Source organism: Panthera uncia (genome assembly GCF_023721935.1).
Source record: "Panthera uncia isolate 11264 chromosome B2 unlocalized genomic scaffold, Puncia_PCG_1.0 HiC_scaffold_24, whole genome shotgun sequence".
Classification (NCBI taxonomy): Eukaryota; Metazoa; Chordata; class Mammalia; order Carnivora; family Felidae; genus Panthera; species Panthera uncia.
Window position 1 is genome coordinate 12,576,267 of NW_026057580.1, and position 25,779 is coordinate 12,602,045.

The 25,779-nt window shown below is 57.1% G+C and overlaps 1 protein-coding gene across 1 annotated transcript; it reads left to right on the forward strand.

Annotated features, from left to right (window-relative positions):
- Positions 1 to 69: 69 nt before the first annotated feature.
- TMEM63B (transmembrane protein 63B) lies at positions 70 to 24,404 on the forward strand. Its single transcript, XM_049652774.1, has 24 exons — positions 70 to 215; positions 6,825 to 7,007; positions 7,298 to 7,377; positions 7,640 to 7,681; positions 8,658 to 8,748; positions 10,177 to 10,214; positions 11,145 to 11,287; positions 11,400 to 11,451; positions 11,911 to 12,019; positions 12,682 to 12,752; positions 15,643 to 15,723; positions 16,198 to 16,321; positions 17,183 to 17,316; positions 17,459 to 17,596; positions 17,721 to 17,874; positions 18,778 to 18,884; positions 19,152 to 19,238; positions 19,442 to 19,507; positions 20,805 to 20,967; positions 21,535 to 21,640; positions 22,630 to 22,797; positions 23,029 to 23,144; positions 23,300 to 23,380; positions 23,653 to 24,404. The coding sequence occupies exons 2-24, from the start codon at positions 6,849 to 6,851 to the stop codon at positions 23,842 to 23,844; spliced, it is 2,502 nt and encodes an 833-aa protein (XP_049508731.1). The 5' UTR covers positions 70 to 215; positions 6,825 to 6,848; the 3' UTR covers positions 23,845 to 24,404.
- The last annotated feature ends 1,375 nt before the right edge of the window (positions 24,405 to 25,779 follow it).

A 25,779-nucleotide genomic window follows, 5' to 3' on the forward strand; every position in this document is an offset into this window, starting at 1 on the left:
GCGCTCCTTGCGTGTTCTGGCGTGGGGGGTGGGACCTGTGCGGCCCCGCCCCCTCCTCATCCCCCTCCCTCCTCCCGCTCCCCCTCCCCCAGACACTGCCGCGGCCGCCGCAGGAGCCCGGAGCTCGAGCCGCCCAGCGACTCCCCCTCCCCCTCCCCCAGCCCCGCCCCGCCCCAACCCGGGGCTCCAAGCCGGAGCCGAGTCTGCGCCTGGGGGTAAGTACGCGACCCTTCCCCAACCCCTTCTCTTTTCTTTGAGGCTCCTACCACCACCCAAAGAAAACCCCAGACTCAGCTACGTGTCCCCTCCCTTCAACCTCCTGCGGGACCCAGAGGTGCCCGGGCCCGCGGGACCCAGTGGTGCCGCGCGCTGCCCCCAACCTCGTACCATCCTGAGCCAAATGCGAGTCCTCTGACCCCTGCCGAGGGTCCAGATGTGCACCGCCGTCTGTCCCCACCCCTAGGGAGATCCCGAGGGGTGGGACCCCCGCCCCCGGCCCCCAAGCGCCACTCTTCTCCCACCTGCCGGGTCCAGGTGCGCGTCCCCCCGCATGCCGCTCCAGGGTTCCAGCTGCGCCCCCATCAGCTCGCCGCCGCTGTGGGGAACCTGCCGCCCCCGCCCCCGAGTTTTGGATTCCAGGGTCGCCAAGTCCAATGTCCTCGGTCTCTTTTATCTTTTCTCCTGTTCCCGGGGCCGAGAACCACCCACCCCCCCAAGCCTGCCCGGGGCAGGGGTTCGGGCTCGGACAAGGGCAGGGTTCGCGGGTGCTGGCTGGAGGCCGGCCGCTGCCCCCAGCCCGTCTGGGGACTGGTCTCGGGCTGAAGAGGCGACTGGCCCCGGGAGCGTGTCCTCTCCTTGCGCCCCGCACAGTGCAGTTCATTCATGAGCCGCCCGGGCCTGCGTTGGAGGGTGCGGTGGGGAAAAGCTTCAGAGGCGGAACAAGGAGTGGGGCAAAGGCCCTGTTGGGGGGAGGGGGCGCGCTTTGTCCCTCCTGGCCTTCTTGACCGTCTAGCGAGGACAGTCCCAAAGATTTGGCGCCTTGCTCCTCAGAAGAGAAGGTCGCTTGGGAAGTGGAGAGGAGAGGTCAGAGGGGCCAGCTGCCCTTGGGGCTCTGTGCTGCCACCTGCCTGGGCCCCCTGGGGGGAGCTCTGGCCGCTCAGCACTCCACTTCCCTGCGGGGCAGGAGGGTCTGGGCTTCTGTACCCAATACCACTCTCTACCCTTTCCCTGGGTCTGCCCGGGAAAAATGAGGCTGTGCTCAACCCCTCTTGAGTAGGGACCCCCAGTCTTGCTTCCCAGGCCGTGAGAGGAGAGGAGTGGGAGTGTCTACCAGGCTTCCAGCCCTGGTTGTGCTGGCAGCATGACTGTCCTCCAGGGCACCAGAGGGTCCAGGCCCTGGCTTGCTCCAGGTGGCACAAGCTGGGGCCTGCTGTTGGCTCATCCAACTCAGTCTTGGCCTATGGTTGGGTGGTGGGTGGGGATGTGGCAAGGCAGAAGGCAGGTGGTGAGTAGCTAAAGGTAGTTAGGGAAGCTAACCCCCTTTTGGACATCCTACAAGTTCCCTCCGATTATGAGTCTTGGAGACCTCAGTTCAAATTCCAGATCTGCTATTCTTTAGCTGTGTGACCTTGACAAGTTACTTAACCTGTCTGAACCTTAGTTTTAATTAAAAAGTGCATTTACTACCACCTCCTTACGAGATTTATCATGAGGATCAACTAGATAACACAGGTAAAGAGCATGGCACCCTGCCTCGTTGTTGATCAATAATGGGTTCTCTTCTCTAAACTTCTGACCCATCTTGGCATAACATCACCCTCCTGGGCTCCCACCTTTCTGGTCTGCTACAGATGGATTGGATATGTCTGAAGAGTCTGGGAACACTCCCTGCCACTCAGCGGCAGAATCCTGAAGGCCATATAAACCCTTTAGTCTAAACAAGAAGCCCATCCTGACTGAGGGGCTCTGTCACGTTAAAGTCTGTTTTCCTTTATTTTGATTTTTACCAGTGTTCCTTCACTAAACCAACCCCTTTTATGCCAACACTTTATTAATAACAGTACCTAATATTTTTAGAATCTGTCATGTGCCTTGAACTGTATTAAGAGCTTTACATAAGTCATCTTGTTTAGTTCTCAAAACAACCACACAACTGAATTGTGATTCCCATTTACTGATGAGGGAACTGAGGCCCAGGGTGGTGAAGTAATTTGCCCAGGTCAGTAGCCAGCTCTGTCTCATCCTAGATAAAGCCTGAAATCACAGTCCCACAGTCTGAGTGGGAGGGTCTGGCAGCCACAGGCAAGAAGGAGGGCAAACAGGTAGAAATAGGGTGTGGCATTTTTCCAGAGCTGGAGCTGGCAGCCCCCACCCCCACCAGGTCCCTGATGGAAGCTTCTCCTCCGGCCAGGGCAGCAGCATGCGGTTGTCAAGACCACACACTTAAGCCGGACTGCCTGGGTCCATATCTGGATCTGTGACAGACTGACTGTGTGACATCGGGCAAGTTCTGCACCCTCTCTGTACCTCAGTGTTTTCTCAGGGTTGTGATGGCTAGTAAATGAGCTAACATGTGTAAAGCACTAAGAACAGTGCCTGGCACAGAAGAAGAGGGAAATCAATATTTGATAAATGCATTCTTTTCCTACTAGTTTTTTTTTAATTTTTTAATGTTTATTTATTTTTGAGAGAGAGAGAGAGACAGAGCACGAGTGGGGGAGGGGCAGAGAGAGAGGGAAACACAGAATCCGAAGCAGGCTCTAGGCTCTGAGCTGTCAGCACAGAGCCCGACTCCGGCTCCAACTCTGGAACGGTGAGATCATGACCCTAACTGAAGTCGGAAGCATAAGGGACTGAGCCTTAAGACGTCCCTTTTCCTGCTACTATTTATCCTCTTTTGCAGATACTTTTTAAAAAAAAAAAATTTTTTTTTAACGTTTATTTATTTTTGAGACAGGGAGAGACAGCCTGAACGGAGGAGGGTCAGAGAGAGAGGGAGACACAGAATCTGAAACAGGCTCCAGGCTCTGAGCTGTCAGCACAGAGCCTGACGCGGGGCTCGACCTCACGGACCGTGAGATCATGACCTGAGCCGAAATCAGATGCACAACCAACTGAGCCACCCAGGCGCCCCTGCAGATACTTTTTTTACCCATCCCTGTGAAGCTTGGAGGGGTGGAGCAAGGATATTAATACCTCTTTGCTACAGTTTGGAAGACTGAGGCCCAGGTTACATAGTAGCAGAACTGGCCCACATCATCATCCCCTCCCTTCAGAACACACAGCCTTCCTGATCCCAAGCCCTAAATGAAATCTTCCCAAGTAACTCTGGAAGAAAAAACTTTTACCTTCTAACTCCCTCACCCTCACCATGCACACGCTTTTTAATGGTAACATAACAACCTTTAGATAGCTAGAACTAAAATCTTCCGCCATTTTGGGGGCGCCTGGGTGGCTCAGTCGGTTGAGCGTCCGACTTCGGCTCAGGTCAAGATCTCACGGTTCATGAGTTCGAGCCCCGCGTTGGGCTCTGTGCAGACAGCTCAGGGCCTGGAGCCTGCCTCAGATCTGTGTCTCCCTCTCTCTCTGCTCCTGTCCTGCTCACACTCTGTCTCTCTCTCAATTTTTTAAAAATTTAAATAAATAAATAAAATCCTCCTCCACTTTCTACATACTGCCAGCTAAAGTCTCAGTGTCAGACTAGAGAAATTCCAGGATACACCTGGCCCAGGGGATGAACTGCCCCCTCACTTAGTCCTCCCCCCAAATATTCCGCCTCAGTTTCTTCCACCCTCCCAGCTGCTCTCCCTAAAAGCTTTGAGCAGCTGCCCTAGGTGAAGTTCAGCCCCCCCGCAACCCTGCCCCCCACAATTAGGAGCACCAAGGAACCCAGTGAGCCTGAAGAGCCACTGGCCCTGACTCCACACTTTACCTGCCCTGTGACCTCATGTGAGTCGCTTCTCCTTCTCTCTCCCTGGGCCCCTGCTTCCTCCCCTGTAAAGAGGGGATAGTGATCTGATCCAGCAAGTACCTTGCCTTCCTTGGGGGTCAGGGGTAAGATCAATGCAGTTGTTGGGGGAGGGGGGGAGTGCTTTGTGACTGTAAAGAGGGAAGCAGCAGATAAACACCATAATTTCAGTTACTAAGCATCTACCTGGACCTTCACCCACCCTATGGGGCCCCCTTACTGCAGAAGCTCGCAGAACGTTCCACCTTCTTTCAGTGTGGACAGGACTGGGGGGGGGGGTGCGTGGTACTCCAGGGGTTTGTACCCATTGCATTCTGGTCTGATGGAGCCTTGGAGTTGGGGAGAGAGACAGGCAAAAACTAGGAATGGGCTCTCTTGATTGCTGGAGTATACTGGAGCGGGGGGCGGGGGCCACTAATTCAGAGGGCTGCCAACCATCACAGACCCAAGATCCAAGATACCTATACCTACCTTTAACCTCCACTTTAACCCTGGTACCGCAGGGTTCTACACACCTCACGTTTACATATCCAAGCTTCTAGGCACACCCACACACCCCCCAACTTACACACCAGTCTCCTACCTGCCCCCCAACACACACACACACACATCAACACATGTCTGCACACCTAAACATACACATTCCCACAATGCTCTAGTATTCTCTAGCTGGAGAATGAGCATTTATGAAACTTCTGTGTTTTGTGGAGTCCTCCTGTTCTAGGCACATCAGAAAAGCATGGTGCCCTGAACAGTGTTCTAGCTTTAGAAGGAAGTTGACCTAGGTTTGAACTCCATCATTTTATGAGCAGTGTGACTTAGGGAAAGTTATTTAACCTCTCTGAGCCCCTGTGCCCTCATCTTAAAATGGCAATAAGATCCAACTCAGGATTGTCAAGGATTAAACGAAATTGTGTATGTATTATTCTTGAAACAGTGGGTACTAGATAAGTGATGCCTGTTGTAATTACTAAATTCATGGGGTTTTGGGGTTTTTTTAAGGCAACTTGGGCTGGAAGGGAAGAGGGAGGCATAAACACTGGGCAGTTACCACTTTAGCCTTCTTAATACAGGCTTTTCAGAGACTCCCTGGGACCAAGTGAAACATATAAACAACCACAGCTTCCCCCTCCACTTGAGAGCTGGTGCCTCTTCCCCTGCAATTGAAGTGTCAGGAAGGGGAAAACCAGGGATCGGTGGGCAGGAGAAACCCTCTGAGTCCCCCCAAGGGGCTAGAGGATGCTTGCTGCCAGAGTTACAGTCACTGATTCTCGGTTTGTTGTTCTCTCTCTTTGTCTGGTTTCCTCTCTTCCCTAGGGACCCCCACCCCCACCCCAGGCAGAGTTTCAGTGTTGTCAGCAGAAGGGGCCCCCAGGGGCCCCCAGTAGGACGGGGTGGAGCAGCGTGCCTCGGCCACACTTCTCCACCGTAGGAGCCTCCCCAGAGCCCTGCTAGGTTCCGTCCCCAGACACTCCCAGAACCCAGGTATCCGGGCTGGCTGCCCCTTCCCTCCTCCTCCCTGCCCCACCCACCCAGCCCAAAGAGGTCCGGGCAGCCCGGCAGTGGGCAGTGGCGGGGAACCGGGCTGGAGGGCAGTACCCTGGCTGCCGGGGACTTGGGCGGGCTAAGAGGCCCCTGCCCACTCTCTCTTCCTTTGCCAATGGAAAAGCTCGCTGGAGGGCACAGCATTCCCAGCCTGCCCTACTCCGGAGGCAGGAACAGGGCACTCTGGGAGTTGTAGTTCTCACACCACTCAGGTGACCCCTGTGCTGAGATCGTTGGAGAGGTGAGGAAGCTGGAGGGGAGGAGCTGCTTCCAAGGCAGGGAAAAAGGAATGAGGGTAAGCAGGAGTGACTGGGACCAGGCAGATAACGCAAACCCAGAAGTCCTAACTTTTTAACTGACTTCCCACTCTGACCCCATCCTCAGGTCCCTACTCTGAGGACAGAGAGCCAGCTCTGAAGCTGAGCATCTTTTTTTTTCCTTGTTGTTGTTGTTGTTGTTTAATGTTTTTATTTATTTTTGGGACAGAGAGAGACAGAGCATGAGCAGGGGAGGGGCAGAGAGAGAGAGGGAGATACAGAATCCGAAGCAGGCTCCAGGCTCCCAGCTGTCAGCACAGAGCCCGACACGGGCTCGAACTCACAGACTGTGAGATCATGACCTGAGCCAAAGCTGGACGCTCAACCGACTGAGCCACCCAGGCACCCCCCTTTTTTTCCTTTGTTTTGAAGCCAGTTATATCGAGAAAGTGATTAACAGTGCCGAAATCTCTAAGCAGATGAAATCATGCCATTTTTCTAATAGAGGTAGAAAGAGAAGATCAGGATGAGGTAGCTGGTTCCTGACTCATCTTCCCCTGGCCTCCTCACCCCACCTTTTAGCCTTGAACCCTCAGACCTAAGACCTCTCCCCATCTTCCCTCATGTCTCTGCCTGAGACAGAGAGAGAGGGAGAGAGAGGGAGAAAGAGAAAGCAAGCATGAAAGTGAATGTGTGTGTGTGTGTGTGTGTGTGTGTGTGTGTGTGTGTGTTTGGAGAGTGTTTGTGTGTGTGTATGGAGGTGGTGGGAGGTAGGCAGCAGAGACTCACAACTTCCAACTTAGAAAAACCAGTCTCCCCAGTGCAGATCTGGGCCAAGTTCCCCAGACCCTGGGTGGGGTCTCGGCCTCAGAGCCAATGAAGGTAAATCCATGTGACTCAACCCTCCCCTCCCCAGGCTCTTATCTCTGGAAGCCAGTGCTTCCCCCCACCCAGGCAGCCGGTGATCTGCCCTCACTCCCTCTCCCCATGCTCATGCTGGGAGCCATGAGGGGGACAGGGGATGAGCCCAGCTGACCATGGTGCTCTCTGCTCAGGAGGACCATGCGGCAGTAGCAGCCATGCTGCCCTTCCTTCTGGCCACCCTGGGCACCACGGCCCTCAACAACAGCAACCCTAAGGACTACTGCTACAGTGCCCGAATCCGCAGCACCGTCCTGCAGGGCCTGCCCTTTGGGGGTGTCCCCACCGTGCTGGCTCTTGACTTCATGTGCTTCCTTGTGAGTGCCCACACATGCCCCCCCCCCCCCCCCCCATGCCTGGCATCCACACCCTGTACCTAGCTAGCTAACACCTGTAGCTCTAACCACTCTTCCACCTGACCCTGACTCCCCAGGCTTAACTATGGGAGGGATCCGTGTCACGCAGCCCAAGCCTAGCCTCTGGCCATTCACCCAAGCCAGGGTCAGCCCTTTCTAAGGCCAGATCCCAGCCCCTCTGCCCCTGCCCTCCAGGCTAGTCCCGTGGGTGGACGGTCTCTCTACCTGCCAACCATTCCCTCTGCCCACAGGCACTGCTGTTCTTGTTCTCCATTCTCCGGAAGGTGGCTTGGGACTATGGGCGGCTGGCCTTGGTGACAGATGCAGACAGGTAAGGCTTGGGGACTCTGCCTCACCCCTGCACACATACACATGCACACTCACTGTCACTCACTCAACACACACCCATCACTCCTCGGGGATAGGAAAGAGCCAGCCCTCTCTCATCCCCCTTTGTCAGGGGGATGAAGAGGGACCAGTCCCAGAACAGCCATGGGGGACATGAAGGCCTACAGTTGGATCTGTGTCCTTTGTCAGTCCCCCGGGACCCTCCCCCACCTCCCCTGTTAACCCTGTCTGTTCTCTGTCCCCAGGCTTCGGCAGCGGCAGGAGAGGGAGCGAGTGGAACAGGAATAGTATGTGGGGCACCTGCCCCCTCATCCCCACTAAACCAGCTTTCTCTTTTCTTCTCTCATGCTTCTTTTCTCTTCCTGCCTCATTACTGGTTTCTCTTTGCAGTTTTCTCCTCTGCAGGCTCATGTTTCGGACTAACGCAGGCGGTGTGCTTTGCAGAGCAGGGGACTCCCAACTTGTCTCTGCCTCGCTCCCCCATCTCTCCCTCTGGCTTTCTGCCTGGGAGAGGCCCCTCCCCATGTGCCTGGCTCTCTCTATGGTGGCCGGTGGCCAGGCTGGAGGGGCTGTCCTCCCGGAAACTTAGAGGACGCTCACCTGTTGGTCCCAGAGACAAGATTGGGTGTCCCCAGTGGCTTGCCATCCCCTAACAACTAGTTCTTCATATTTCAGGGTTCCCTGCTCACCCCTTCTGGAGGCCTGGGAGGGGGGCCTCCCACCAAGCCCCGAGTCTGGCCTTTTGTGTCACATCATTGTCTCTGTCTATAGGACTGGCGTTGGAGTTGCAGCAGCTGCTGGGGTCAGGGAAGGGGGAGGATAGGGTCCCACCTGGGAGGCATCCCCCAGTCCCTGATCCCTCCAGCCCTTCTGGGGCTCTCCTAGTCCCTCCTTTCCTTCAGCTCCCCATTGCCCTGTGCATAATACTAGCTCTGTCGCCCCCCTATCCCGTCCCCTGCTGGTCAGCCCCAGAAATGCAGGGCCTCCTCACACTCTCGCTCCAGCCTCCAGGGAGTAAAATGAAGACACCCTTCTCCCTTCACTCACTGCCCTGCACTGGTGTGCCCTCCAGGTGCCCTGAAGGAAGGAGGTGCAATTAAGGGAGGCAGGGAGAAGGCAGGCGTTCATCCCCGCTTCAGCCTCTGCGCTTTCTGTGCTTTGTCTAGCCCCTGGAGCTCTGGAGGGGGAGCCCCCCACTTCAGTCCCGCTCCCCAGGAGCTCAGACTCACCAGGCTCTCTGATCTCTCACCTCCCCACCCCCAGTGTGGCCTCAGCTATGCACGGGGACAGTCATGACCGGTATGAGCGTCTCACGTCTGTCTCCAGCTCCGTCGACTTTGACCAAAGAGACAATGTGAGTGCCCTCCCCCAGACTTGTTAGCCACCCACTCCTTCTCCGGGGCAGGGGGCTTAGCAGCCTCTAGCCTCCAGTGATACAGAGTCAAGGACCTGGAATGTGGCCTTCTCCTCAGCAAGGGCAGTGCTCGTCTAAGAGCCACAGGATGGCCACCCAGACTCGCTCTGTACTCCACGCCAGCCTCCAAATCAGCACAGACCTAGCATTGTGAATCCCACACTTTGCACCACGTAGAGCCCCACGCCCATCTCCACCTGTTAATCCCAAGGACCCCTTCTTCCTTAGGGTTTTAGAAGTAATGACAGGCCTTTCTGCCCCATGGAGTAAAAGCAGGAATTCATTGCGTTGCTCAGAGATTGCAGGCTGGTGGCCCTCGTCTAGATGGGGCCAGTTGTGGGTTGGGGCTGAGTGGCAGAGGTCCTTACAGATAAGGCGATTCACAGCAGTCCCTGGACCCTCATGCACGCCAGACCCAGTACTCCAACATCACCTGCCTGGCCCCTGTCGTTCTGCCAGGGTGTGGGTCCTAGTCAGAACTCTAATCTTTAGGCCCTAGGCTGGCCCTGGGCAGTCCGGCTTGGGCTGGGTGGCCTGGGGGCAACAGCTCCTGTAGCAGCCATAGTAGAAGAAGCCTGTCAGCTTCCTGAGCTGGACTCACACCGGTAAGTGGCAAAGCAAAGCTATCACCCTTGCCCGCCAGAGGTGTCCACGTGGTCCCCAGACTCAGGTGATGTTGGCAGCAGGCAGCACAGTCCTGCGTCTTAACTGGAAGCACCTCTGTCCCCAATCCTGTGTTAAGCCTGGACCTTCCACTGGTAGGAAGGTGAGGGAGGGTTCTCTCTGCCCAGCCCTCCCCCTTGTATCCCGACCCTGCTCTCAGTGGGGTCTCTGCTGCAGGTAGGCCTGGGGGCTTGAAGGTGGGAGACTGAAGCTCACAGGCACCCGGGGGTTGGTCTCTCTGGGCTGTATTGGAAGAAAGGTGGCAGGAACTCGGGAAGCCTGGCCTGCCCCTCTGCTGTAGGCAGAGCCATGTTGCGGACTCTTCTTGTCTGGGTCTGGAGTCCCCACTGCCTCTCCTAGAACCCTGAATCCCACTCCTCCCTACCCTGACCCACACCGCTGCAGGCCTTCCTTTGGTTGCGCTGCCCCGTTGGCTCTTGGCGGGGATATGTAGCTCTGGACATGAGCATCCACAGATAACTCAGTTTGGCCTTAGTCCCTTTCTCCTTTGAAGGCTGGCACCTTCCCTCTCCCCCTCTGGGATGAGCTGCTTTCTTTGGGGGGTTGTGGAAGTTGTTCCAAGGTGAGCCCAGCCTGGAGGTGATTATGAGAATGGGGCAGGTGGGATTTGAGGGGGAAGGGAGGCTGGGGGTGGTGGGGTGGTGGGGGGCTCCAGCTGATAGCCCTCTGTCCCCCCCACTCCAGGGTTTCTGTTCCTGGCTGACAGCCATCTTCAGGATAAAGTAAGTGAACAGTCTTCAGGCTCTAAGGAAAGAGAGAAACAAAGAAAAACTTCAGAACCTGTTACTTCCCTACAAAATCCAGAGGCCAGCAGCTTTGAGGGCCTTAGTGCTCCTAGCCAGCCCAGCACCCTCCTCCTTCCTCCAGGAGGCCAAGCCCTGGGGTCCTGGCCTCTGCTGTCCCCTGAGCTGGCCTCACTCTACCCCACGGTCTCCTGTATGCCCCCCTGCCTGGTGGGCCCGCTCTGCCCTCAGCTCTCCACACCCCTGCCACCCTGTGAGGGCAGAGGCCAGAGCCCCCCCACCTCAGAGCCTCCGTGCAGCCAGCGGGGTGGGGGACAGCAGGCAGGCTGGGAGCAGCCAGCCAGCAACAGGCAGGAGCCAGTGTCCAGCAGACAGAAGTCAGGAGGTCGAGCCAGAGTGCGGCAGGCAGGCAGTGAGCGCTGAGAGAGGCAGGAGGCCCAGACAGGTCAGCACCACCACTGCCCACGCCCCGGCCCCCAGGGCCCCTCCCCAGGTGCACCACATAATGTGATTCTCCAGCACCCATAAGGCGCTGCTCTATCCCCAGCCTCCGTCCTCCCTCCTGCTCCAACCTCTTCCATCAACCCACCCTCCCTTTCAACACCCCCTCTACTCCCGGCCCTTTCTTACCCTTTCTTCCTCTCTGCAATCTTCCCCTTTCCCCTCTGTTCCCCTCCTCTCTCTCCTCTTCTCCTTTCCCTCCCTGCATCCTTCCTTTCCTCCCTCCCCTTCCCTCTCCCTTTCTCATCCCCCCTCCCAATAATAGGGGGCCAAAGACCCTAGCCCACCCCCATACTGCTGCCAGACTGGCAGGGGCTAGGGTGGACTTGGGGGCAGGCAGGGCAGGCAAGCTGTGGCCCCTCTGCCACCCGGCCCTCACCTGATTCCTCTGCTGCCCCGGGCCTGCAGGGATGATGAGATCCGGGACAAATGTGGGGGCGATGCTGTGCACTACCTGTCCTTCCAGCGGCACATCATCGGGCTGCTGGTCGTCGTGGGCGTCCTCTCTGTGGGCATCGTGCTGCCTGTCAACTTCTCAGGGGACCTGCTGGGTCAGTGAAGGCTGGGATGGGTGGGGCGGGGAAGGGAGGAGAGGGGGCAGGAGGGCACGCGTCCTGACCCCAGCATCATCCTCTCCCTCTTCCTGCCCCCTCCCACCCCCAGAGAACAATGCCTACAGCTTCGGGAGAACCACCATTGCCAACCTGAAATCAGGGTAAGATTGGGAAGCCAGTCAGTGAGGTCAGAGTCCAGCTGTAATGAGGAGGGGTGCGAGGGGGGAGCACTGTGGGGAGAGGTGGATGTGGGGCCCTGGGGACTTGGATTGGAGACAGAGTAGGTGGATGTCTGCTGGGAGTCCCCAGAGATGACCAGATAAAGAAGCTGCTGTGTGACTTCAGGCCAGGGAAAGATGGCAGGGGGTAGTTAGGGGACAGTGTAGCCAGTGCACAGGGCAGGGAGAGATGACCTCTTGGGGACATTTCAACTGCAGTGGAATAATGTTGGGACCCGGACGGTGTGATATATGGGGCCTGCCCTGTGAGGGGGCCAGTGCCAGAAGACCACTGGCAGTAGAAGGGCCTTGAACCAGGGCTGAATTCACACCGGGAGGCTGGGCGCTGTCTGAGTGGGTTCCTGGCCCCAGTGGCTCCATGTACCCCTCTGCCCCACCCAGGAACAACCTGCTATGGCTGCACACCTCCTTCGCCTTCCTGTACCTGCTGCTCACCGTCTACAGCATGCGTAGGCACACCTCTAAGATGCGCTACAAGGAGGACGACCTAGTGAGTAGAGCCCAGCCGGCCTGCCCCGCCCCCAGCCTCTTCCCTTCCCTCTGGGCCTCTCTCCCCTCGGCCCTAAGGGGTGTCAGTGCCAGGGTGAGGCCGCCTGGGTTGCATTCCGGGCTCAGCAACTCAAGAGCCCCTATGCTGCAAGTTCAGTTACCTCCCCAAGCCTCGCCTCCTGGTCTGTAAAATGAGACAACAGCAGAACCTTCCTAAGATGGGGGGCGTTGCGGGGGGGGGGCGGTAGGTGATAGGCGTAGAAATCACCCATGCTGTGCCTGGCCCTGGGGAAACAGCAGTGGTGATGCCATGCTTGGGATGCTCCCTCCCTCTCCGCATCCATCTACCAGCCCAGTACTGAATGCCCACCCCACAGCAGCCACGGTGCCGGTGCCGGGGGGGCCGGGGCTTTGTGGCCTGAGGGTCAGAGTAGTACCCCCTCCCTTGCCCTGGATGACCCCTCAGGAGTGAGAGACCAAATGGCTCTTTCATTAAGCTCCTGCCTGATTTCAATTAGATGCACTCCCCTGCTTTCCCTGGAACCTGGTTTATCCCTAAGGCCTCCTCCCACCCAGCTGCTCCTCTCTGCTCACCATTCCCCATGCCCTCCTGGCATTCTCGAGCCTCCTCTGGAAGGTACATGCGCTCCCCTCTCACCCCAGGTGAAGCGGACTCTCTTCATCAATGGAATCTCCAAATATGCAGAGTCAGAAAAGATCAAGAAGCATTTTGAGTGAGTGGCCCCTCCTACCCCCAACCCCAGGTCCTGTGGGCCCTTCTTCCGCCTTTCAGCCCCTCAGACTTCTCACACCCTCCGGCTGAGGTCTGGGCTGCAGTGGGGTGGAGACTAGACCACTGAAGGATTACGTGACCCCAGGGCATTCTAGCACCAGGGCTGGGTGATAGCCACCCCCGCCCCCAACAGCAGGGGAAATATAAGAAATACTTGTAAAGTGAGAGAAGGAAGTGTATGTCACATCCCCTCCTTCCTCTCTCTCACCCCCCCCCCCCCCCCACTCCACCTCCCCTCTCAGCTTGAACTGGGTCATGGGTTGTTGGCCTGGGATCCAAGGGCCCTTCAAGGTGTGTGGCTTCAAAACCGTAGGTGACATTCTGGGGTTTGTGTGCAGATTGGCAGGGAGGAGCTCTTGGCTTTCAGTGGATCCTGGGGGGGGGGGGGGGGGGGCTGTGGACCTGAGCTGCATGTGTTCTCAGGCTCTTTTCAGCTCTGGAGTTGTGTCTCAGAGGGGAAGGGGAATATACACCTCCAGGAGCTCCAGGTGGCCGGAATGGTCCGCATCCAGAATTAAGGATCCCGTCACACATTCATCTGTGTGCTCAGCAGACTTTCTCATGATATTAAGCCTTGGGACCATAGAAACGAATGAAAGATCGTTGAGCTCTCTGGACGTTCACATGGTGGAGGTCAGCATCAGGAGCTGGTCCAGGGTCTGATCAGAGATTGGTCTGAGGCCAGTCTGTGGCCAGAATTAGGAGTTGGCCAGTGGTCCTGATAAGGGACATTGGCAGTTTGGATCAGGGCTCAGTCTCTGCTCAGGATCGGGACTTAGTGAGGTCTGCATCCACAGCCAGTTGGCCTGGATCAGAAGCCAGTTCTTGTTCTGGATCAGAACAGGATTGGGAGTCAGCATCTGGCCGAGGTTAGATTGCAGACCCCTTTGTTGCAGGCAAATGAGTGGTTTGTGATCAGCATCAGCGGACAGATAATCATTCATTCAACATGCATTTATTATCACTTTCTGTACTCCAAGCATAAATAAATTAGAAACAGGCCCTGCCCACACAGAAGTTCAAGAACAGCGGTCAAAATTAGATCATCCTCAGTCAGTACGAGAGCGACTTGGGATCCTGTCTGGATTCCCAGCTGTGATCGGCATTAGGGGGCAGTCCGAGTCAGGATTAAGGACAGTGTGTGCTCAGAATTAGGTGGCATCTTAATATCACTGTCCTGTTGGGATCAGTTGTCAGCTTGTACTGGTTAGTCCTTTAATGACAAATCCTTCTTGAGCACCTGCCGGGCACCCGCCCTGGAGGGGGACCTAGGGTTACAGCAGTAAACAAAGAAAGAAAGCCCCTGCCCTTGTCCGCTGGCATTCTGGTGGGCGAGACAGGTAATAAACAAACGAACTAGTAACAGACATTGTGTCGAGTAGGGGTGGGTGCCAGGAGGAAAACCAAAGCAGGGAGAGGAACAGAGTGAGGGAGTCAGGAAGGGCTGCTGTTTCCAGTGGGGGGGAGGGAGCGGCGGGGGGCATGCTGACAGGGCCCTGCACACAATGAGGAAGTAAACCCCGCTAACCAAACATCCATTCAGCACACACTCATTGTACACCTACTGTGTGCTTCCTACCAGGGAGACAAAAGAGAACCAGGCCTGATGGGTGTCCGTGGGGAGCTCGTGGTTCAGGCTGTTTCAGGAGTCAATCTACGGTTTTGTTTAGGAAGCAGACTGTGATTAAAATTTAGTGGTCAGCCTCTAAGCAGGGGATGGGGGGGAGACTATAGTCCTAATTGGAATTTGGGGGGTCAAGGAGGTGAGCATCAGGGAACAGCCATCTCATCAATCCATTCATTCAGCGCATGTTTATTGAGTACCTAGTATGTCTAAGCTGCTGGCCCAGGCCCGAGCACATGGTGATGAGTAGGGCTTGTGATCCAGGTCTGGGGTCTGTCTGAATTAGAGGACTGACCCAGCAGAATTAGGGAATATCCCGTGTGTAATATCAGAGAGCCTGCATGGCAGGGATTAAGGGGTTAGAGATTAGTCGGGTGAGAATGAGGGCTCAGCCTGCCACAGGGTTCCAGGCCCTTCCAAAGAGGAGCCCTAAAATGGTTAGAGTAACACCGCGTCGGGGGAAAAGTCTGTAGTGCATTTCAAGGACCGCATCCCAGATTTAAGTTTGCAAATTCTCGTGCTTTGGGGAACTAGATATTGTGCATCTGTTAACACTTGGTGGTTCTTCATTTAAAAAAATTTTTTTAAAGATGGGGCTCAGTCTAGATTGGGGAGCAGGGAGCAGTGTGCGATGAGAAGTGAGAAGGAGCCGCAGGCACCCCTCGAGTCCTGCCAGGTACCAGCACCGAGAGTCACATATAGTCTCTCTCTGCTCGGTTTCAGGGCAAGGTGAGGGTCAGTCTCGGGTCAGGGTTAAAAGGTCAGTCTTGGGTCTGCAGACCGGGCCGTGGGTTGGTTGGGATCAGTTGGACCGTAAGGCAAGGCTAAGTGTTGGACTGTAACCAGGTATTCTGGAAACAGGGTTGAGAGAACAACCTGAGTAGAAACCGTTTCTCTCAACTGAAAGTTCAGAGCTCTGAACAAGAGTCAGACCACGGCCGTGGCCTCCCCTAGCACCGTGCGGGGGTGCACTCACATCCACGGTCATCATCGGGGTGTGCTCAAGGTCCCCGTGCCTCAAGGCTCCCCGCTGCTGCTCAGTTAAACACAGGGAGGAATTTCCAAGTTTCATTCTTACGGAGCTCCCATTTTTGTAGACCAGAAAGAGGGAGCTTGAATTGGGGGTGTATGTCTTCACGGTCGTGGCTGCAAGTCGGGGGCAGGTGGGCAGGGTCGCCACAGAAGGTGATGGTGGACTGTATTGCAGGGAGGCCTATCCCAACTGCACGGTTCTTGAAGCCCGCCCGTGTTACAACGTGGCTCGCCTCATGTTCCTCGATGCAGAGAGGTAATGGGGGGGATGACACCTGGGGGCCCCTGCCTATTATAGAGGGCATCTCAGCTGCCACAGGGGAACCTGGCTCCCCATCCAGGTGTTTCCCAGGGCATTTGATTTTAATTCAACCCCTGGGTTGCCTGTCAATCCAGCTCTGGAAAGAGCAAAGCCTGGAGGTTAGCGTTTGTTGCAAGAAGAAAGGAGCCCACCATCCCCACCCCGTCCAAGGACATCCCCTTCTCCAGCTACAGTGTGAAAACTTTAGGCCAGACTATAGGAAGAATTTCTGGCCCTCAAGGGATGGGCGGGAAGACCCTGGAATGGGGACATATCTGAACCATACATTCTAAGCAGATCCAAGAGTAAGATCGCCCCTGTCCTCAGGGAGTGGACTTAGGTGGCCCCTCAGCTGGGCTCCCTACTCACCCTCCCAGCCATTCCTGGCCCCAGCTGGGTGGTGGGTGACTGGACCCCTGGATCCCACAGGAAGAAGGCCGAGCGGGGAAAGCTCTACTTCACAAACCTCCAGAGCAAGGAGAATGTCCCCACCATGATCAACCCCAAGCCCTGTGGCCACCTCTGCTGCTGCGTGGTGCGAGGCTGTGAGCAGGTATGAGGTGACCTCAGGCCCCCAAAGCTCCTGCTGGATACGGGGAGGGGTTGGACAGATCTTGGGAAGACAGATCACAGTAGAGATGGGCACATTCCAGGTGCGTGTCCCAAGACCCCGGGAACACACACACACACACACACACACACACACACACAAATGGGTCTTAAACATAAACAGCCAAAAGTAAGGGACGCCTGGGTGGCTCAGTCAGTTAAGTGTCTGACTTAGGCTCAGGTTATGGTCTCACGGTTCAGTTCTTGAGTTCAAGCCCCGCATCAGGCTCACTGCTATCAATGCAGAGCCTGCTTCGGATCCTTTGCCCCCCCCCCTCCCCCCTCCCTCCCTGCCCTCAAAAATAAATAAAAAACACCAACGGTAAACAGACTCCCTGAGGAGGCAAGGCCATGCGGCCCAGGGGCTGGAGGTAGGGTGCCAGGATGGGGAGCAGGGCACAACCCTCCCTCAGTAGGTCCCCACCTGTTCCTACAGTCCTTGAAGCTCCAGTTCCACTACTGGGTTTGTACCCATCCCTCCAGTGACCAAATTTTCAGGGCCCAAGTCAGAAGAGGTCAGCCAAGAGGACAGTGCTGTGGTGTATTTACTAGCTCTGTGGCTTTAGGCGAGTTTTCTGACTGCTCTGTGCCTCAGTTTCCTCATCTGTAGGATGGAGCTAATTGTACCTACCTTGGGCTTATGAGGATTACGAGTTAACACATAGAAAGCCTAAAGCAGTACCTGGCCCGTAGTAAGCCCTGGGGCAGCGCCGCTGGGCATGGTGGGGACCAGCCCAGCTCTCTGACCAGAACCTTCGCCTCACCCGCCCCCGCCCCCCCCCCCCCCCCCCCCCGCCACCGGCAGGTGGAGGCCATTGAGTACTACACGAAGCTGGAGCAGAAGCTGAAAGAGGACTACAAGCGGGAGAAGGAGAAGGTGAACGAGAAGCCTCTTGGCATGGCCTTTGTCACCTTCCACAATGAGACCATCACCGCCATGTGAGCCCCTGCCCTGCCTGCCCAGCCCAGTCCTTGCCCCCCACCGACCAGCCGGGGCTCCCGGGTCCCCACGCTCACGGCCAGCTGTCGGCAGTGGGGTCCCCAGCGGCTGGCGCCCTGGTAACCGGTGCCCGTCCCCCAGCATCCTGAAGGACTTCAACGTGTGTAAGTGCCAGGGCTGCACTTGCCGCGGGGAGCCGCGCTCCTCGTCCTGCAGTGAGTCCCTGCACATCTCCAACTGGACCGTGTCGTATGCCCCCGACCCCCAGAACATCTACTGGTGAGCGCTGGCGTGGCAGGGGCACGTTCCGTGGGGCCTGCTGGCTCCAGTGGGTAGAGGGGAGGTGTCTCCGGGAACCATGAGCATGCGGTCCCCAGGATGACCCTCTCCCCTGCCTTCCCAGGGAGCACCTGTCCATCCGAGGCTTCATCTGGTGGCTGCGCTGCCTGGTCATCAATGTCGTCCTCTTCATCCTCCTCTTCTTCCTCACCACCCCGGCCATCATCATCACCACCATGGACAAGTTCAACGTCACCAAGCCTGTGGAGTACCTCAATGTGAGGCCCTGCCCCGCCCCACCCCTCTATGCTGTGTCAGGAGACACAGATGCCGGGCCTCGAATCCCTCTTCGGGGGGAATCCAGAACACCCTCCTGCCCAGTCTGGCTCCTCTCCTGCTTTTCTAGCCCAGCCGCACCAAGCACTCCCACACGACCACGGGCTGTAAAGCCCTCTGTGAACTTCCCTGGGGCTCCCTGCCACCTTCTCCTAGCAGAGACCACCCTTGGGTTTGCGCACATCTAGAGAGACACCGGGGAAGAGAGAGAGCCCAGGGCCAGTCCCTTCTCATCCCCGTCTCTCCGACAAACGAATGGAGGTTCAGACTACATCCCTGGCTTCCAAACTCAGATTCTGGTGCCTTTATCAAAAAGACTCTTACATGAAACCCAGTGTGGAAAAGCAAGGCTGCTCAGATGGCGACAGAGTGACGGTCACTTCCACCAGCTCTCCCCTCACCTCTCCTGCCACGCACATGGCGTACCTCCTTGGAGTCTCAAAGTCCAAAGGAAGATAGTTTAAAAAATTACTGACTGATAAGAGCAAAATACATAAGACCCGGTTTTTCTGGGTTCAGATTCCACCCCCCTTCACTCCTCACTAGCCGGGTAACCTACTGAATCTCTTTGTGCCTTAGTTTCCTCATCTGTAAAATGGGGTAATATCGTGAGGATCAATACATGTAAAGCATGTGATCAATGCTGGGTACTTAGTAGGTACTCAGCAAGTGCTAACTACTGATGCTGTTCATAAGACCCTGGCCCCCACAGGTTCTGGACGTCTGTCATGGGGCCCTGAGAGCTGCGGGGCCTGGGGCTCAGTGGGGGAGGGGGCCGATAGGCAAAGCAAGCGGGACCGGGGCCGCTGCCCCTGCCTGAAACGCAGCCCCGTGCCCCACTGCAGAACCCCATCATCACTCAGTTCTTCCCCACCCTGCTGCTGTGGTGCTTCTCGGCCCTGCTCCCCACCATTGTCTACTACTCGGCCTTCTTCGAAGCTCACTGGACACGGTGAGACCCTTCACACTCACTGCACTCTGGCCCTCCTAGGTGTGCACCCGTCCCCCCACCCCCACCCCGCCGCCCCCAGGCAGCCCTTTCCCCTTCAGCCTCCCCACCCCAGGCGGCCCCAGAGCTGCTGGGGAAGGGATGCTGGCCGGCATCCTCACCCTGGGCGGTCCCCATCCCAGTGGGGCCTCCTGTGATGCCATCCTGGCTAGGGGAGCAGGCGTGGGGGGCTGGTTCTCCTGACCTCTGCCCCCGTGCCCCCTGCCCCAGCTCCGGGGAGAACAGGACCACCATGCACAAATGCTACACCTTCCTCATCTTCATGGTGCTGCTCCTGCCCTCACTGGGACTGAGCAGGTAGGTCGCAGACGATGGGATGGGAGATGGCGTGGGGGTGTTGCAGGGTGGGCGAGGGGAACGGTCCAGGCTCCTACCTCCCTCACAGAGCGGGGGGACCCAGGTCTGGGGGGGCATCCCCAGAGGCTCACGGACTAGACTCCTCCCCTGGTGTTCTGGGCCATTCCAGCCTCCCACCACACCTCTCCACTCCTCCTCTCCAGCCTGGACCTCTTCTTCCGCTGGCTCTTTGACAAGAAATTCTTGGCTGAGGCAGCTATTCGGTTTGAGTGAGTGACCTGGGCCCCCAGGGAAAGAGACCGGAGGGCGGGGGTGGGTATGCCTGGGACACACTGCCTTTCCCCATGGGAGGGTGCCTCGAAGCTTCCCACCCCCCCCCCCCCGCTGCAGGGAAGAGGAGGGGGCTTACAGGGTGTGGCAAGGCCATCCCAAAGCTTGCACACAGTGTCTCAGGTGTAGACGTGGGAGATATCCCTGGGGTCTGTGTTGGGGCTCATTCTCCGGGAACCCCTCTAGAGGTCACCTTCAAAGTGTATTTGGGGCTTTAGGACCCACACTGGGGCATTTCTCTGACCGTCTCTAGAGCTTGTATTCTAGGACTAACTGTGGGAGGCGAGTTTCACTCAGGAGGTTTGGAAAGGTGTCTGTAGTAGGATCTTGGCCATACTTTGGGAGTGATTTGGGTGTATCCCTGAAGGGCTCTGGAGCCCACACTTCTGAGTATTTATGGAAGGCTCTTGGGCTCCCAACTCTGGAGTATTTACGGGGAACTCTGGGGCTCATACTTTGGGATGTTTATGGGGCACGGGTTCTGGGAACACCTCTGAAGTTTCAGGCTCTTACCCAGAGGTGTGACTGTGAAATTCTTTATAGAGCACCTTTTCTGGAAAGCCCTATGAAGCTGTTTGGGGGTGGGGGTGAGGGGCCACGTGCCATGGCTGTATATGTGGACACAAGCTCCAAGGGTCTTGCTCTAGGCCATCTGTGATCATCTTGGGCTCACACTTGGGGTATCACAGGCACTGACAAAAGTTCTTGGGCTCCCCCACTGAAGATCTTTGAGGAAGGGTCTCTGGAGCTTGTGTTCTGGAGGTGGCTGAGGCTCACGCTCTGGGGGTAATAACCATGGCTTAATTTCAGAGCTAAGGGGTAATTTCTGGGTATTCCTAGGGCTCACGCCCTTGGGGGTCTTTTAGGATCTCATGGGGGTTGTCTGTGGAGACCTCGGACAGTCATACCCTGAACTCCGGTGGCCTCAGGGCTATGGAGCACTCTCCATGGGTCTTTATAGCACACAAGTTCTAGGCGCACTGCTGAGCTCACACTCCCAGGTTGCATCCACTCGCACTGAGGGTGTTGGAGGTGTCTGTTGAACACTCTGGCATCTGCCCCTGGGGTTCACACTCTGGGGGGAAGCGGGGGCACAGGTGCTTGAGAGCTGACCTGGGGTGTCCACATGGAGGAAGGCGCGTTGGGGGCGAAGGTGTGGTGTGCTCTCTGGCTGGCAGTGGGCAGGCCGCCGCCGGGTCTCCCAGGGTGCAGTGCTGGAGCACTTGGTGCCTGCAGGTGCGTGTTCCTGCCCGACAACGGCGCCTTCTTCGTGAACTACGTCATTGCCTCAGCCTTTATCGGCAACGCCATGGACCTGCTGCGCATCCCAGGCCTGCTCATGTACATGATCCGGCTCTGCCTGGCGCGCTCTGCCGCGGAGAGGCGCAACGTGAAGCGGGTACGGCCGCCTGGGGCCGCAGTGGCCCGCACAGCGCCCCCTGGTGGGCCCAACCAGAAACAGTGGCAGTTCTGCTAGGGTGTGGGGACACAGGGGTGCCGGAAGTTGCAGGACCCAGTTCCGAGGCCTTGGGCTATCCCTTTCCTTTCTGGAGCCTCAGTTTACCCATATGTGCGACGATGGATCAACATAGAGAACCCCGAAGGCACCTGCCAGTTCTGACAGTCTAGTGTTCCCATGGGAGTTGGGGGAGGTCCGGGTCCCTAGACCTAGGGTCCCTGTGCCCTCACCCCACACGAGGTCTCTGGGCATCCCATTCCCAGGCCTACCAACCTACCAGCCCCTGATTTCTCAAAGAGCCCCCCCCCACCCATGCCCCGTCACTGTACCCACCCTGACTCAGCCACAGCCCCTCTTTCCATCTGCTTTGCCCTGCCCCACCCTGGATATTGGGTTCCTTTTCCCCACAGCTTCATTCCTGGCCCCCTGCCCCCTCCCACCTGCCCTGTGCCCTTCTAGTCTGTCCCTCCCTTCCCTGAGCCACCCTCCTGCCCATCTCCCCCCCAGCATCAGGCCTACGAGTTCCAGTTTGGCGCAGCCTACGCCTGGATGATGTGCGTCTTCACGGTGGTCATGACCTACAGTATCACCTGCCCCATCATCGTGCCCTTCGGTAGGCACCGCCGCGCCGGGACCTGGGCCCTGCTCGGGGGGACCCAGGACCTCACCCGCTTCACTCCAGTAAGGCAGGCCGCCCTGAGTGGACAGGGCCCCGGCTGGGAGGCCGACCCCTCGGGCCTCCCGCCCGGTCCCTGCCTCAGTCTGGGGCCGGGCCTGGGGGGAGGAGGGGGAAAACCATCTCAGCTCAGGTTGGCTCCAGCTGGTGTGCTGAGCCCCTGGGCAAAGCCACCCAACGTGGCCATACTCATCCACACCAAGTGCCTTCACTCAACTGACATGCTCGGACACACATCACATACCCACAGAGGTATTCACACGTGTGCACACACACACACACACACACACGCACACTGTCACTCCTACACAGCATCCGCGGGTACACGTGGACACAGTCCCATAAGCTCAGGAAAGACCTTTGGATTCCAGGGTGGGGTTGGACTCTTGCCACTCACAGAGACCCACTGTAGCTGAACTGTGCGCCTTGGACAAGTCCCTCTTCCTTCTGAAATTTAGCAAAGTTTCTCTTCACCTGTTGCCCTACTAGTGACCTCTCCTTTCCCCCTGGTAACATCCTAACCCCTTAACCGCCCTCCCTGGTTATTGAAGGCTCCAAAATAACCCCTTTGTCCTCATTTGAAAGCTCCCATTCCCTCAGCCTCCAGGAAAACAGAACTTACCATCTAATTTATACCCATCTGTTTAGGGACAGGATAGAAAAAAACCGAGAAGGGTTTCAAGAGGAAGCTCATTGACCCAAATGAATGGACTTCTAATAGTAGGGTTTTTAGCGAGGGGCAGCAGAACAAAGCAGGGAAGCTGAGGAAGCTGACAGTCTGTGATCCTGCGATGGGCTTGGGGCTGGGGCAGGAGGAGGGAGGCCAGCCCTTCAGCGATCTCGGTAGGACTGGGACAACCTGTGACGGACACACCGAGGTCCGGTGGCGTTGGTTCCGAGGTCAGGGCCCGTGTGGCTTCCCCCAGGGCTCATGTACATGCTGCTGAAGCACCTGGTAGACAGGTACAATCTCTACTACGCCTACCTGCCGGCCAAGCTGGACAAGAAGATCCACTCAGGGGCCGTGAATCAGGTGGTGGCCGCACCCATCCTCTGCCTCTTCTGGCTGCTCTTCTTCTCCACCATGCGCACGGGTGAGGGCCACCCCCCCACATGCCTCAGGGAGCTGGGGGAGGGGGACCCCCATTCAGAGTCAAGGCAGAGCAAGCCATGGGAGGGTCCATGATGGCCAAGGGCCACAGGCAAGGAACCTGGGAGAAGCCACAGCACATGGAAACGTGGGGTTGCATTCAGAAGGTAGCGAAGGTGGGGGGGGTGCCCAGAGGAAAGGTAGCAGCCCCATCCTCTGCCCCCTCCCTCACCAGGGTTCCTAGCCCCCACGTCCATGTTCACATTCGTGGTCCTGGTCATCACCATCGTCATCTGTCTCTGCCACGTCTGCTTCGGACACTTCAAATACCTCAGTGCCCACAACTACAAGGTGTGGGGCCAGGGGGGCAGGGGATGGCTAAGGGCAGAAGCTCAAGGGGATGGGTGGGAGCTGAGGGCAGGGGTGCCAAGAGGGTGCAGGGTCATGATTGTGGCTGAGAGCCAAGGACATCTCCCCACTCCCTGACTCATTCTGGACCCCTCAAGATTGAGCACACGGAGACAGATACTGTGGACTCCAGAAGCAATGGACGGCCCCCCACTGCTGCCGCTGTCCCCAAATCTGCGGTGAGTGCCCCGATTCATGGCCAAAGGTGGGGAGGAGCCTCTGATTGAGGCTCAATCCAAAGTTGGGGATTCCATTAGTCCTTCAGAAAGTGAAGCTCATTCCAGACCCCAGAGGCAGGGAAAGATCTGGCTTCACTGAGGGGTCTGCCCACCTCTCCCTCGGGGGGGAAGATCACTGTCCCGCTTCCTGGAGACCCTGAGATTCCCCCAATCAACCCCTCGCCACCAGGAGCAGCTGTCCACCCTCACCCTCTACTCCTCTCCCCCTTCAGAAATACATCGCTCAGGTGCTGCAGGACTCAGAGGTGGACGGGGAAGGGGACGGGGGTCCTGGAAGCTCAGGGGATGAGCCCCCATTGTCCTCGTCCCAAGATGAGGAGCTGCTGATGCCACCTGATGGCCTCACGGACACAGACTTCCCGTCTTATGAGGACAGCCTCATAGAGAATGAGATTCACCAGTAAGGGGAGGGAGGGGCCCTGGAGGCCACGCCCTGCCCCCACCCGACCCACCCCCCCTCCCCAACGGACACTAAAAACGCTAATAATTTATTAGATCTAAAGCCCCTTCCTCCCCCCATCCCCTGCTTTCATTAAGGTATTTAAACCTGGGGATTCCACCACTCTCCCCCCACCATGGAGGGAGGGAGGGAACCCCCCCCAACCTCAGTGAGGAGAGCCCCGAGCCGGACCCGGGGCAAAGAGGGGTGCGGACAGGGTTCCCCCAGATCAGTGCCCCCCAGGCTAGTAGTATGGTCAGGAAGGGTTATTGAGAGCCAAGAGGGGTACCTGGTGCCATGGCTGGAGACGGGGGGGGGGGGGGGGGGGACTACGGGGGCCCCCCCCCCCCCCCAGATCTTTCCTCCCCCCAAGGCCCCCTGGGATCTGGCACTCCAGGGAAATGGAGCCTCCAGCCCCTGTGGGTTGCATGAGAGGGGAGGGGCTGCTGAGTGGGAGGAAGAGTCAGGCCCCCAGCCAGGGAGGTGACCTAGGGGTGGGGGGTGGGTATGGCTGACACTGGAAAATGGGTTTTTGCACTGTTTTTTTTTTTTTTTTTCCTTTAAAATAAAAACAAAAAGAAAAGCTCTGAGGCACGTGTCTGATTTGTGCTGCCGCCCCGGACACGTGGGCTAGGGACCAACCACCCTCTTGTATCTGGAAGATCTGTTTGGACCCCGGGCAAGAGACTTCCTGTGCGGGACCTCAGTTTCCCCAGGGAGAGGAGACAATGGGCCTGGGAGACTGCAGGGGAGTCTCAGGCAGGCGGAGCCTGCTGAGTTCACACCGCCACCCTACTCTGGCATCTACTAGCTCTCAGCTCTGTCTTCACCCCCTGCCCGGAGGAAGCTGTAGGACCACTCAGTCTGAGGGACAGCGACACAAACCCACACACCCGAATCCCCAGGAGCCACACAGATGGGATGGAGATTCAGGGAGAAAGGCCATGCAAAACCACAGGTTCCCCACTGTCTTCTTGAAGACTTCCTGGAGGAGGAAGATCCCCAGAGGGCTGCTTCTAGAAAGGGGCTCAGCCGGTGGCTCTGGAGGGTGAGAGAGGCCAGAAAATGGGGCCACAGTAGTCCCGCAAATAATGCCATTATTATTTGTTGTCATTGTTGCCATAACATATCGAGCAGTGATGTGCCTGGAATCCTGCTGAGTGACTCTGTTACCTGTTTTAAAGCATTTACTCACCAGAGAGCTCACTCCAGGGGTCAGGCATGGGTTCACTGCGAGGAGGATTACGTGAGGCAATATAGGCCAGATGCCCACTTGGCCCAGCGCCTAGCCCATAGGAAACACCCAATAAACGTCAACTGGAATTAATTCTGTGATCATTAATAGCACTTGCAACCCAGGTGTCATTTTCCCTCTTCTTGTGGAGGCTCAGGGAGGCTGCGGGGTTTGTCCAAGGTTACCGGCCTGAGAGGAATCTTGGAAAGCCCTTCTGAGAATCTCAGTGAGCCAGGCCCCAGCCCGTCTGTCCCTTCCCCCTCAGGAGTGCCTGAGGCCCTGCCCGACAAGTCTCCTGCCCAGTCAAATCTCCCACATCCCCAGACCCAACTGTAATTCACTTTTTTTTTTAATGTTTATTTTTCTTTTTACATTTATTTATCTTTGAGAGACAGAGAGAGACAGAGCCCAAGTGAGGGAGGGGCAGAGAGAGAAGGAGACACAATCTGAAGCAGGCTCCAGGCTCTGAGCTGACAGCACAGAGCCTGACGTGAGGCTCGAACTCACATACCGCAAGACCATGACCTGGTCTTGGTCTAAGTCGGACGCTTAACCGACCGAGCCACTCAGGTGCCCCTTTTAATGTTTATTTTTGAAAGAGAGGGAGACAGGGCGTGAGCAGGGGAGGGGCAGAGAGAGCAGGAGACACAGAACTCGAAGCAGGCT

Excerpts from the sequence above, each read along its gene's own strand:
- TMEM63B (XM_049652774.1), top strand. The coding sequence starts at position 6,849 with ATGCTGCCCTTCCTTCTGGCCACCCTGGGCACCACGGCCCTCAACAAC. Across the intron at positions 18,885-19,151 it reads TTCGAAGCTCACTGGACACG|CTCCGGGGAGAACAGGACCA; the intron begins GTGAGACCCTTC and ends CCCCTGCCCCAG. Across the intron at positions 21,641-22,629 it reads CCCCATCATCGTGCCCTTCG|GGCTCATGTACATGCTGCTG; the intron begins GTAGGCACCGCC and ends GGCTTCCCCCAG.